The sequence below is a fragment of the Copadichromis virginalis genome, linkage group LG2 (assembly GCF_057382275.1).
Source record: "Copadichromis virginalis isolate Kocher_CV1m ecotype Utaka linkage group LG2, C_Virginalis_male_GT1.1, whole genome shotgun sequence".
Lineage (NCBI taxonomy): Eukaryota > Metazoa > Chordata > Actinopteri > Cichliformes > Cichlidae > Copadichromis > Copadichromis virginalis.
The window spans coordinates 28,415,174-28,427,219 of NC_140619.1; the positions used below are offsets into that span (position 1 = coordinate 28,415,174).

The 12,046-nt window shown below is 45.3% G+C and overlaps 1 protein-coding gene across 1 annotated transcript; it reads right to left on the bottom strand.

Annotated features, from left to right (window-relative positions):
- Nucleotides 1-626: 626 nt before the first annotated feature.
- fbxl3l (F-box and leucine-rich repeat protein 3, like) lies at nucleotides 627-7,173 on the bottom strand. The gene is made up of 5 exons (XM_085477293.1): nucleotides 6,768-7,173; nucleotides 5,071-5,431; nucleotides 4,677-4,799; nucleotides 4,297-4,468; nucleotides 627-3,700 (listed from the first exon to the last, which is right to left on the bottom strand). Exons 2-5 carry the CDS (start codon nucleotides 5,410-5,412, stop codon nucleotides 3,057-3,059), a joined length of 1,281 nt encoding a protein of 426 aa, XP_085333419.1. The 5' UTR covers nucleotides 5,413-5,431; nucleotides 6,768-7,173; the 3' UTR covers nucleotides 627-3,056.
- Between the last annotated feature and the right edge of the window lie 4,873 nt (nucleotides 7,174-12,046).

Genomic DNA, 12,046 nt, shown 5'->3' on the forward strand with positions numbered 1-12,046 from the left:
AATGCTTAGCTGGTTTAGTGTGGTCCTCTCACCTAGATATCCTAAACAGCCACAGTTACAGGTCCTCTATTTAATTTGCTGCCATTATTAATAATATTAGTGGCATTTATAAGCTAGCCTTGGAGTAATTTTTGTGTTCGGTATGCATGTCTGTGAAAATTACCATGGAAATGCATGGAAATCAAATTTTATTTTCCACACCAACAACCAGTGTGTGTGTGTGTGTGTGTGTGTGTGTGTGTGTGTGTGTGTGTGTGTGTGTGTGTGTGTGTGTCAAGCTTTATGTAAATCCAGCTGGAGCATCTACATCAAACAAGCCAAAAAAGATAAATTTAGAAGAATCAGAAGCAAAGACTTCTGAGCTACAAAGACTGCTGCTTTTTTTTAAATGGAAATCGAGTGTGCACAAGCAAATCCACTTGTAAAAAAAGGCTGAGGTATCATTGGTATACCCCATTATACAGTAGCAGCTCTGCTTATATAACGTCCCATTCCCCCCCCCCCCCCCCTCCGGTTAGATCTTTGCTGCCCTCTAGAGCTGAAAACGAAGTGCTGCAGAAAGGTCAAACGGGACAAAGTCAGCTTGGATCAGGCTTCACTATTTAGGAGATCATGCAACATTAAAGTTATGTAAACATGTTTTTTTTATTAGTATTTAAATGCAGCCTGTGTAGAATAAAAAGCAGTTTCAATGAAGCTGACATCAATGCTGCACATACACAAAAACCACTAACAATAAGTGATATAAATTTATACAGCAATTCTTCTTCTACTAACTACATCCACGCAAAGTAAACAAATACAAAACAGATATTTACAGCTGTATGTTGGACAGCGTGTCATTGCACATCGTGGGCCTGTAATGGTTCATTTGTACCTTTTGCACAAAACTATCGTCGTAATCACATTTGATACAAATACTTCAGTTTTAAGTTGGTACTCCCTTACAAGCAAAGAACCAACTAACTACATGTTAAATCCCACAGGACAATAATAAAAATAAATAAATAACTAAATGTAACACTCAAAAAACAAATCACGCCCAAAGTGCTGACTTTAAGTAATTTGATTACATGTTAATTTTCCATGTAATGTTACATTTAAAGGAATCTGGTAGTACATTTTATACCAAACATATTTCGCTTAATGATCACTTATTTTAATAAATAAATCTTTGATTTGATTGATTTCAACTGCCTTTGCCTCAAAATTATTGCTTCGTGTTTATGAGGACAGCAAATCTTTTTTTTAAGTGCACATGTTTTTGTTTTGTTTTTTAAAAAAGGAAAAAAAGAAAAGAACATAAACTGACCACGTCACCACATCACCTAATCTGAGTTCTGCATATTCATTTCTGTTCAAAGCCTTTAGTCAAATACCTGCTATTACCTGATTTTTAACACCTGTCAACTAAATGAAAAGACGGCAAAGTAAAACAGGCCAACAGACAAAAGAGACCCATTGTGTTTTCCATGGAGGTGTGACTCGCTCCGGCTCAACAGGAAACTCCTGTCCTTTCTGCAATGAACCAGTATCACTGTGGTTAGTGTCCTCACCTGAATGCATGCAAATGTGGTTAAATTCAGAAAAATCTGTAACTTGAGGAAGAGTTTTAAATTAACTGGTTAATTATTTCATTAATTTTAAGATTTTCAGAAAGATTTAGAAACGTAAAGAACTTGTGAATTATGTTTGGGGGATTTTTCCCTACCAACGACCAGCAGATGGCAGCGTCACGCTCTTTTATACACCATGGTTAAAAATGTAGCCCATCATTCAACTGCAACCAACATGTTTCATTACAACATTTAGTGACAGACAGAAAGCAATCAAACGTTTTTATGCATGAACTATTTTCAGAGAAGTGTATTATTCTTACATAAAATTCATTGATGGTACACAACAGCTACAGAAATTACCCATAGTGAGCGGGCCAAGACGCGCCGTGAAGAAATGTTTTCACCTTTCCTAATTTTTTTCCCAGCTTATTTCTCATGCTTACATATTTCAGATCACCAAACAAATTTTAATATTAGACACAGAAAACTGAAGTAAGTACATTTTGCAGTTTTTTTGAACAATGACTTACTGAGAGAGAGAAAAGAGGTACCCAAATCTACCTGGCACGTGTTTGAAAGACAAATTCCCCCTAAACCTGATAAGTGGTTGTGCCACTGTTGGTAGCAAGAACTGCAATCAAACTATCTGCTTTAGGACCTGGATGACCTGCTGTAATTAATGGAACCATAAATTCTGCTCTCTACCAGAAGATCCTGAAGGAGAATTTCTGGTCATCATTTCATGGACTGAAGCTCAATCAAACTTGGGTTACGCAGCACGGTAATGATTTGAAACACATCAGCAGGTCCACCTCTGAATGGCTCAAAAAAACAACCCCCCACCCCACCCCCGAAAAACAAACAAAGTGAATGTTTGGGAGAAGCCAAGTGAAAGTATGAAGTTAGATTGAGATACTTCGCCATGACCTTAATTGTTTTCAACTCTTCTTCTGCAATGAAGAGTGGGCAAAAATCATTGCAAATTATCACAAACACTTGATTGCAGCTCTTGTTGCCAAGAGTGGCACAACCCCTTATTAGGTTTAGGGGTCAGTTACTCTTTCCCACAGGATCAGGTAGATTTGGATTGCTTTTGTTCCCTTAATAAATTTAATTGTTATTTAAAAACTGCATTTTGTATTCATTCTGACTCTTTGTATGACATTAAGATTCGTTTGATGATCTGAAACATGTAAGTGTGACAAATGTGCAAGAACATAAGAAATCAAATAATTTTCACATGATAGAGATAGGGTGATGGTGGTGCGCTGGCAGTGGATTTTCACCTGGGAAAGCAGGGTTCCAATCTTACACAAAGCCAAACGTGTATGCCTGTGCTTCTCTGGCCCAAAGTCTTTCTCCAAGCAGGGCTTTCCAGTCAGGGGCCATCTTGAAATGGATTTTTCGTTTTTCCTTTTCTAAATGTTATGTCTATTAAAATTGTAAACTGTAACCATAGTTTAATGCCATCATTGATAGCTCTGGCTTCATGTCAGCCTACCAGGTGGGCATCATATCAGGAAACCACATCCGCCCGAGGTGCTTCGACACCTCACTGTGGATCTGCTCTATGTTATAGCTGCTGTCTGGGATCAGTACCTCCTCCATGATTGACAGCTGTGTCAGCCTGCCCCCGCACATCTTCACAAACTCCACAAAGCCACTGCAGGTCACCTCACACTCGCCTAGCCCGATCGCTGTCAAGCTCTTGCAGCGCTCTGCGATGCGGATTAGCTCCTCATCTAGGGGCTCAATGCCATTGGCGCACACAACCAGCTCCACCAGCCGAGGGCAGTTCAGTCCAATGCGGCCTAGCATCATTTTACTAACAGCTCGGCCAAAGTACAGGTGGGTGACGGGGGTCTCCTCGCAGAAAAAGGGCTCAAACTCCTCCTCATACAAGTAGAAATACATGACTATGTTGACCTTCGGCGAGTGGCGGATCAAAGCCTCCCAGCTGCTCCTCTTGATGGTGTGAAAATGTGTTTGGCCGGGGTTTTCACTCACCACGTCAATGCGCAGGTGTTCCAAGTGAACGTGTTTTTCAGAAGACAGGGCAAGAAGAAGCTCATCACTTAAGAGATGGTAGTTCAACGCCAGCTCCCTGAGGCCATGACACTGGTCTGCCACACACAAGATACCTTATGAAAAAGAGAGAAGAGTGTCTTAATGTTTTAGAGCCTTTGAGAATGTATATACCTTTTAAATATGAGTATGTTAGCTGAGGCACGGTTGTACCCTTAATCACAGACTGTATACTAAAAGGTGTTCATAGCTTCTGGGTATTAAAGGTTTGTCCTTAAAGCTGCATTCTTTCTTGGGCAGCAGGGGTCAACTGTAAAGAAATCTATAAGAAGATAACGTTACTTCTCACTTGCTTTATGGCCACAATAAACACTTTCCTGATGATTTTATGGTGGTACGGTACGATTTCACGGTGGGGCCACCTTGTGACTGTCAGGTTACTACCCAACTGGCCTATAGTGTGCTTGGGTTTAGGGTCAGCTCAACTCCCCTGTCATATAGTTTAAAGGCTTCATAATGGGAGTCCATAAGCTGACAGGTGACATCATGTTGCTTATGTTCACCTTCATAAACAGTCTGTGAATTTAATTTTCTTTTTGGCAATCAGTTCCATGCTGAAGTACCTCAGTTCCAAGAAAAGCAAAATTGAGCAACTTGCTGATGAGTATTCACAGTGCCCACTTTGAAGCTAAAATACTGCAGGTGTACTAACCAGCTGGGGAGACATGAGGACAGCTGCTCATCTTCAGCAACTTAAGGGTGTCACTGTTGTTGGCAACCAGCACCTTCAGGGACGGATCATCCACTGGGGTGTCATCGATCCTGATGGAGGATAATGACTTGGAGTTTACGAACACCACCGTCAGGGCAGACACAAAATGGGCCTGAGGAGATACCAACGATGTTCATCAAACCAGGATTCATTATCTGTTATTGCTGATGTAGAAAACTGTGCAAATCTTTTTACAGGAAGTGCAAAAAATAATAATGCACCAGGGGAAGAGGTGAATACAATCTTCATGATGACTTGAAATACCAGCATATATTATGTGTGTTAAAAAAAAAATCAAATATAAACAGGCCACTTCTTACTTGAGATACATCCATGAAGCTGGGCCGTGCTGTAGAAATCAGCCCCAGGGTCTTGATGGTGCAGTTCACTAGCTGAGAGAGAATGTCACAAGCTGCCTCTGCAGATTCGGTGCAGCTGTCCACCTGATTTACCAGCAGTGATTCAACATTTTGGAGAGGAGGAAAGAGACATTAAAATAATTGATGAAAGACTGAGGTGTAAGAATCACTTGAGATAATTAAGCACGTCGATGCCAAGACTGCTGACATGTGATGCTCAATTCTGCAGCAGTTCAGATTAAGGAGGGCAGGTATTGTTTATAAGACAGTGTGTTGTGAAAATGGAAGAAGAGAAAGAGGCCACAGCAGGTGAAACAGGTGAGAGGAAATGAGAGACGGCAGGGGAGGCTCTTACTTTGAAGCTAACATACTGCAGGTGTTGGGCATGCTTCTTGATGATCTGCTGAATGAGGTCAGGGTGAGTGGAGCGTAAGTAGGACGTGGCTGGCTGATTGAGCTCAAACTCAAACTTCCTCCACAGGTCAGGGGTGTGAAAGACGTCATTCCAGCACCGGCACACGGATGATGCCCTGGCCCGGTCGACCAGGGACAGATGCTGGAAGATCTGCAGGACGACGTGATGGGGCAGGTTTCCCCAGTCTTGTGCTGGAGTCATCCACTTCGGTCTCTTAGCCCGCTCTCCGAGGGAGGGGAAAATCTGGCACTGTGATTTCAGACCTGTCCTTCCTCGCTTCATTCTGAAGCAAATCAGCCCACTGTGGTGTCATAAAATCAAAGGTGTGTTTAAAAGGGCAGTGCAGGGTTAAGATTTTACTGTGCTGGGATTACACAAGCCATGAATTGCAGTACAGTGTGAACTCAGTTTATGCTGGTAGCACTGAACAGGTTTTGTGTTTAGGGACAAACATCTCCAATTCTATAATTATCTGCTTTAACACTATTTACCCACTTAATTATAGCTTCCTGAAATGCTTCATTAATTATTTTCTTTTATAATTGTATGTTTTTAAAGCCCTGATATAATAAAGAAGCTGCGTTTGGCTGCTCCATTATTCACAGGGAGTCACCACATTTTTACACGTGATTGTCTTTCTGTCAAAGCCCCAATTTGAGTGTTTTTCTAGTCTCAGGTTTCTTTCAGAGTTCAGGGTTCTTGTGCTTGCTGGGCAAATGTGTAACTATGGAGCTACCAACGTGCTGATAAATCAGAGAGTTTTAAATGTGTCTGGATCCAATGAGAATTTTCTCTTTTTTTTCACACAATCAGTATTTGCAAATGACATTTTTTCTGTTTAGTATAATTTTAAAAAAGAACAAAGAACTTTATATTTATCCACTAAAAGCACAGAGTTCTCTAACATATAACTCTCTATGTTATCTGCGTTACATGACAGCCAAACTCAAACAAATAAATGCTGTCAGAACTAGATTTATGAAGTACCAACTATGTCAAAGGACATATGAGCACTGTATAACACAAATATAAGGTACGTAATATATATATAGCACTTGATATTAAAACGGAACTCTTTGTCCTTTACCACCACCACACTTGAAGAAACAATCTTAGACACTATAAGCACCGACATAATTTAATGCAACAGCGACCAGTCTAAAAGCTAAAAGTGTCTAAAACCTAACCCTACAGAGATGCACTGTAAAAATCTGTCTGTGAGCTGATGTTGTTTTTATTCAAGAGTCAATACTGGCTCCAGAATATGTACGAAGGTCTTTTAAATAAAGTATCAGCTAATGGTGTTCGCGTTTCACTAACTATGAAATATACTAATCTGTTTTAAAACCATTTATAGTATTGTCCCTCTGTTATTACCACTACTATTGCTTTCCTTGCATTGTATTGTGTTGCTGTTGTTGTTACCGTCGTTGCATATTATTGCATGTTGCACATGCTTAAAAAAAAGCTGAACAGAAACTTTAAAATGCATAAATGCAGGTGTCCTATGAGCATTTATGAGTCTGCAGCAAAGCTGACCGAATCGTAACACAGCCCTTCTCCTCCAGCCTCCTCCAATTCCGCAATCGATCTTTTACTCACAGTCCAAAATATCAATAAAGCTCAGAGTTACTTACCCGAACGGCTTAAAAACGACGCCTTCCGCAGGGTTTCGTGCTCTGCCAGCTGAGATGACAGCGTCCACTTGGAGCCATGGCTGGAGATGACTGCAGAAATGCTGGCTGCTGTTGATATAGGACAGCAGGAGCAGCTCCCATAATAAGCTCTCTTCACTTTAGCGACAGCTTGACGGGCGCTGCCGAGCAGCCGGTACACGTGAGCTGAGGAAAACATGGATCTGCATCTCCCACCACCATCTTGCGCGCAGAAAAACAGATTAACAGTTCTGCGTGAGCAGAGGACATATATTTTCACATTTCAGGAAGTCGGAAAGGACTGTTTATACTAATTCTAATTTATGTGGTCACTCAATGAGTGTTGTTGTCCTCATGAGCAGAGGGCACAAGATAGTGTGTGCACGCTTGCACACAGAAACTAGGTCAGTGTGTCAAAGTGTGCGTGCGTGCGTGTGTTTGTGTGACGGAGAGAGTGATCTTGTGGACATGCTCATTAAAACCCCACACAGGAACACACTTTATAAACCCTTGATTATCGAACCTGTGCCGATTAAAGCAGTTTATTAACCGCGGCCGTCAGCGGTGAAGAAAAGTTAGAAAACGACGTCAGGTGGTTTCTTAGTGTTATGAATCTTGCTGCTTCACAAACTGGCACATCTAAAGCAGATGGCAAAACAACTATACCTGATAAAAACGTTTACATTTATCTAAACTCATTAAAAAAATAGCAATCACGTGTGGGTTTACAAACTCAAGGTGAAAAACATCAAACAAACCGGATGTTTACATCTGGATACTGTTAGGATGCCTGGGTCGTTGACCCAGGGTGTTTGAGTTTATGTTATTATTTATACTTTCTAGTTTTTGGTTTCTTTGAGTTCCGTCTTATGGCTTATGTCTCCCCTATCACCTGCATCCCCTTGTCTAGTTCGCGTCTATGTGTATCCTAAGTTCCTATATCCCTGTGTTCAGTCAGTGTTTGTGTCTGCCCTGTTCCCACGTCTCTGTTCCCTTTGTAGTGCCTGCATATGAGTCTGTGTCTTTGTTCAGTCTGTGTTATGTGTTTCCTGTTTTACTTTGAAAGTCCATGTCTGATGTTAATGTGTCTGGTTTTGCTTCCTCTTGTCTCGTTAGGCCTGATTTGCCCCAGCTGTGTTTCCCTCCTGTTACCCATTCCCTGATTGCTCCCTCTGTGTATTTAAGCCCAGTGTTTCTCTGTGTCTGTGTCGCGATCTACCGGTTTCCTAGCTGTGTGTTCTGTCATTTCTCTAGTTTAAGTTTGTTTTGAGTTTTTTCAGTTATGTTATATTTTGAGTATTAAATTAAAGTCTTTTTTGAGTTCACGTCTGTCTCTGGAGTCTGCACCTTGGGTCCTATTCCTGCCTGCACACAGCTTTAACCTAACAGAAGATCGCGACCAGAACATGGACCCAGCAGACTCCGTGTGGTATCAGCGACCCGCAGTTTCTGCCTTCCTCAAGGAGATCGTGAGGGAGGAAGCTGAGCATGCCCAGGAGCTCCAGTCACCCTTCTATGGGTCACGTTTGGCTTTGGGAGGGCCCCGCAGCCTCCAAATGGCTACGGCCGAGCCAGCGTCTATGCCTCGGGCGATCAGGTTGAGCACGTGCTCCTTCTCTCCAGTCGCTACACCTCCGCCTTCACCCCTGGATTACCAGTCCGACAAGAGAGTTAAGCGGCGGAGAAAGAGAGATTATGTGACACCGGACGTTAGACTCACTCCGCTGCAGTCCTTCGCTCTGTTTTTGGGTCTGCCACGTTCTGAGCTTCACAAACTCTCTGCTTCCTCATCGCAGCCCGGTCCTTTGGAGGATTCGCAGCCCAGTTCGCCACCTCCCACTTCCCGGAGGAGGCGACGCTCACACCGTCACCACTCTTTTTCTGCGGAGCAACTCCCGGTGGTGAGTTGTGATTGCTGTCATTCCTCGGAGCTGGAAACTAATAATCATATGAACACTGCTAAGACTGAGACTATTAAGACTGTTAGACGTGGTGGTGGTAGGAAGTTAAAAAAACATTTTAGAAGAGTCTGTGTTTGCTGAGCCTGCTCCTTCGCACCATTGTGTTCCTGCTCCCAGGGCAGCTCAGGCCCAGCATTCCCCTGCACCTGTTTCAGTGCTTCAGGTGAGGGAGGCTGAGGTCCAGCTGGTCCCTGCTCAGGTGTCTAGGCTGGCTGAGCCTCTGCCTGTCACTGCACCCGTACCAGCTCCTCGGGTGGGGACTGCAGCTGCCCAACCGTTGACTGTGCCTGTCCCGGCTCCCAGGGTGAGGATGACCGGGAACCAGTTAGCTCCTGCACCCGTACCTTCTCCTCGGGTGGGAGTGGCTGGTGTCCGGCAGGTACTTGCACCTGTTTCTGACCTCGCTGGAGGCTCAGGTGAGCCCGTCCAGCAGTTTTCTGTAGGATCCGTAGGCTCAGACAACCTAGTCCAACCATCTGCTAATCCACCACCTCACCCGCCATTACTGCCATCGTTACAACAGTCAATACAACTTAAACTTCTCTCCATAGCTCAGACATTAGCTCACCTATCGGCTCAGTCACCTGCTCAGTTACCGCCTCAGTTGTTTGCTCAGCCTCCTGTCTCCGCTGGGGGGTCCGAGGGGCCGCTTCAGCCTCCTGTCTCCGCTGGGGGGTCCGAGGGGCCCGTTCAGCCTCCTGTCTCCGCTGGAGAGTCCGAGGGGGCCGTTCAGCCACCACCGGCTCCACCGCCTGGTCCGGCCTCCGAGTCTGCAGCTCCGCCTGGTCCGGCCTCCGAGTCTGCAGCTCCGCCTGGTCCGGCCTCCGAGTCTGCAGCTCCGCCTGGTCCGGCCTCCGAGTCTGCAGCTCCGCCTGGTCCGGCCTCCGAGTCTGCAGCTCCGCCTGGTCCGGCCTCCGAGTCTGCAGCTCCGCCTGGTCCGGCCTCCGAGTCTGCAGCTCCGCCTGGTCCGGCCTCCGAGTCTGCAGCTCCGCCTGGTCCGGCCTCCGAGTCTGCAGCTCCGCCTGGTCCGGCCTCCGAGTCTGCAGCTCCGCCTGGTCCGGCCTCCGAGTCTGCAGCTCCGCCTGGTCCGGCCTCCGAGTCTGCAGCTCCGCCTGGTCCGGCCTCCGAGTCTGCAGCTCCGCCTGGTCCGGCCTCCGAGTCTGCAGCTCCGCCTGGTCCGGCCTCCGAGTCTGCAGCTCCGCCTGGTCCGGCCTCCGAGTCTGCAGCTCCGCCTGGTCCGGCCTCCGAGTCTGCAGCTCCGCCTGGTCCGGCCTCCGAGTCTGCAGTCTCCGAGTGTTCAGCTTCGTCTGCTGCTCCGCCTGGTCCGGATTCGGCTTCTGCTTCACCTGGTCCGGCCTCAGCCTCTGCAGCTCCGCCTTGTCCAGTCTCCGAGTGTTCAGCTTCGTCTGCTCCTGAGGTCTCCCTGCTGTCTGTTCCTGCTCGTCCTGTCCGGCCTGCTCGTCCTGTCCGGCCTGCACGTCCTGTCCGGCCGATGTCTGGACGTCGTTGCCGTTATGGACAGCCCTCGGAACTACGCCGCCGTCATGGACGGCCCCCTGAACTACTCCTCCACCAGTGCCTCCCGCCCGCCCGGCCGGCCTCCTGACCTGCTCGGTCGCCGTCGCTGCCTCCCGCCCGGCCGGCCTCCTGAACTGTTTTCTGGGCTCTTGGACCATCAGCCTCCGGGCCGCCCCCCTGAACTTTTTTTTTTTTTTTTTTTTTTTTGAGACTATTGCCTGGGCCTCTGCGCCTTTCGTGAGCTCTTTTGTTTGTTTGCTTTTGGACTTTGCCTGGGCCTTGGTGCTGTTGTTTTGGACTTTGTTTCTGTGTTTTGTTCTGTTGCTTTCCGGGCTCCAGTGTTTGCACTTTTTTGTTTTGTTGTTTCTGGCTCCTTGTTTTGTTTCCCCCACCGCCCACCCTGGTTGGGTTGTTTTTGTTTTTGTTTTTTTTGATTTTGATGTTTTGGTTTGGGCTGTCTGGAAGCCAGCCCTTAAGGGGGGGGGGGGGGTACTGTTAGGAGGCCTGGGTCGTTGACCCAGGGTGTTTGAGTTTGTTATTATTTATACTTTCTAGTTTTTGGTTTCTTTGAGTTCCGTCTTATGGCTTATGTCTCCCCTATCACCTGCATCCCCTTGTCTAGTTCGTGTCTATGTGTATCCTAAGTTCCTATATCCCCGTGTTCAGTCAGTGTTTGTGTCTGCCCTGTTCCCATGTCTCTGTTCCCTTTGTAGTGCCTGCATATGAGTCTGTGTCTTTGTTCAGTCTGTGTTATGTGTTTCCTGTTTTACTTTGAAAGTCCATGTCTGATGTTAATGTGTCTGGTTTTGCTTCCTCTTGTCTCGTTAGGCCTGATTTGCCCCAGCTGTGTTTCCCTCCTGTTACCCATTCCCTGATTGCTCCCTCTGTGTATTTAAGCCCAGTGTTTCTCTGTCTGTGTCGCGATCTACCGGTTTCCTAGCTGTGTGTTCTGTCATTTCTCTAGTTTAAGTTTGTTTTGAGTTTTTTCAGTTATGTTATATTTTGAGTATTAAATTAAAGTCTTTTTTTGAGTTCACGTCTGTCTCTGGAGTCTGCACCTTGGGTCCTATTCCTGCCTGCACACAGCCTTAACCTAACAGATACTGTCATATGGTGTCAGTCTGCTCTTAAAAATACTGGCATGGTTTTGTTGTTATTTTAACCTGTTAATCCTAATTAAGTTGTAAATCACAGTTTGTTCCTCCGACTTTGGCTGCTATTTCTCAGTACCTTACAGAACTTTGGGCTTTTGGCAACCCCAGTGTTTTAGGCCTATTGCATGTCTGGATACTGAGTTTGCAGAGTGGAATAGCAAGAGGGGGAGGAGCAGACAAGAAGAGATGGTCATGTTTATCACTCTGGGGACTACATTGTGCAGGGCATTTCCAAAATTATTTTGAAATGGAAAGGCACAAGAACAATTTGTAGAAAACTGACATAGAAAACCTTGGGCACAGACTCTAGTGCAGCCTGGGGTCTTAACTAGGAGAGGTTTATTTACAAAGAATCTTTCGCAGTCAGTGTCACAAAGTGCCTGATGTCAAAAGTCCAATCTTTTGATGAGAAATTATTAGAGTATTAGTAAACTTTTCCAGAAGTTCAACTTTTTGCCACAGAATGTTTTCCCAAAAGTCTCGGGGATCATTTAGATGTCAGTTAGTTTTTCAGCAGTTTCTTTAGATTGTTGCACAATGTGTTGCTTTTTCTGTTATCCTCCTTCACTCTGTCACACAGGTTCTATTTAATTGTTCATTGATTCAACAAGTCTGGCAGTAATTAGGG

Bases quoted from the DNA above. Each gene is read 5' to 3' on its own strand.
- fbxl3l (XM_085477293.1), bottom strand. From the start codon at position 5,412: ATGAAGCGAGGAAGGACAGGTCTGAAATCACAGTGCCAGATTTTCCCC. The intron at 4,800-5,070 runs GTAAGAGCCTCC...CTGGTAAATCAG, and splicing joins TGCAGTATGTTAGCTTCAAA to GTGGACAGCTGCACCGAATC. The intron at 4,469-4,676 runs GTAAGAAGTGGC...GTATCTCCTCAG, and splicing joins GCTTCATGGATGTATCTCAA to GCCCATTTTGTGTCTGCCCT.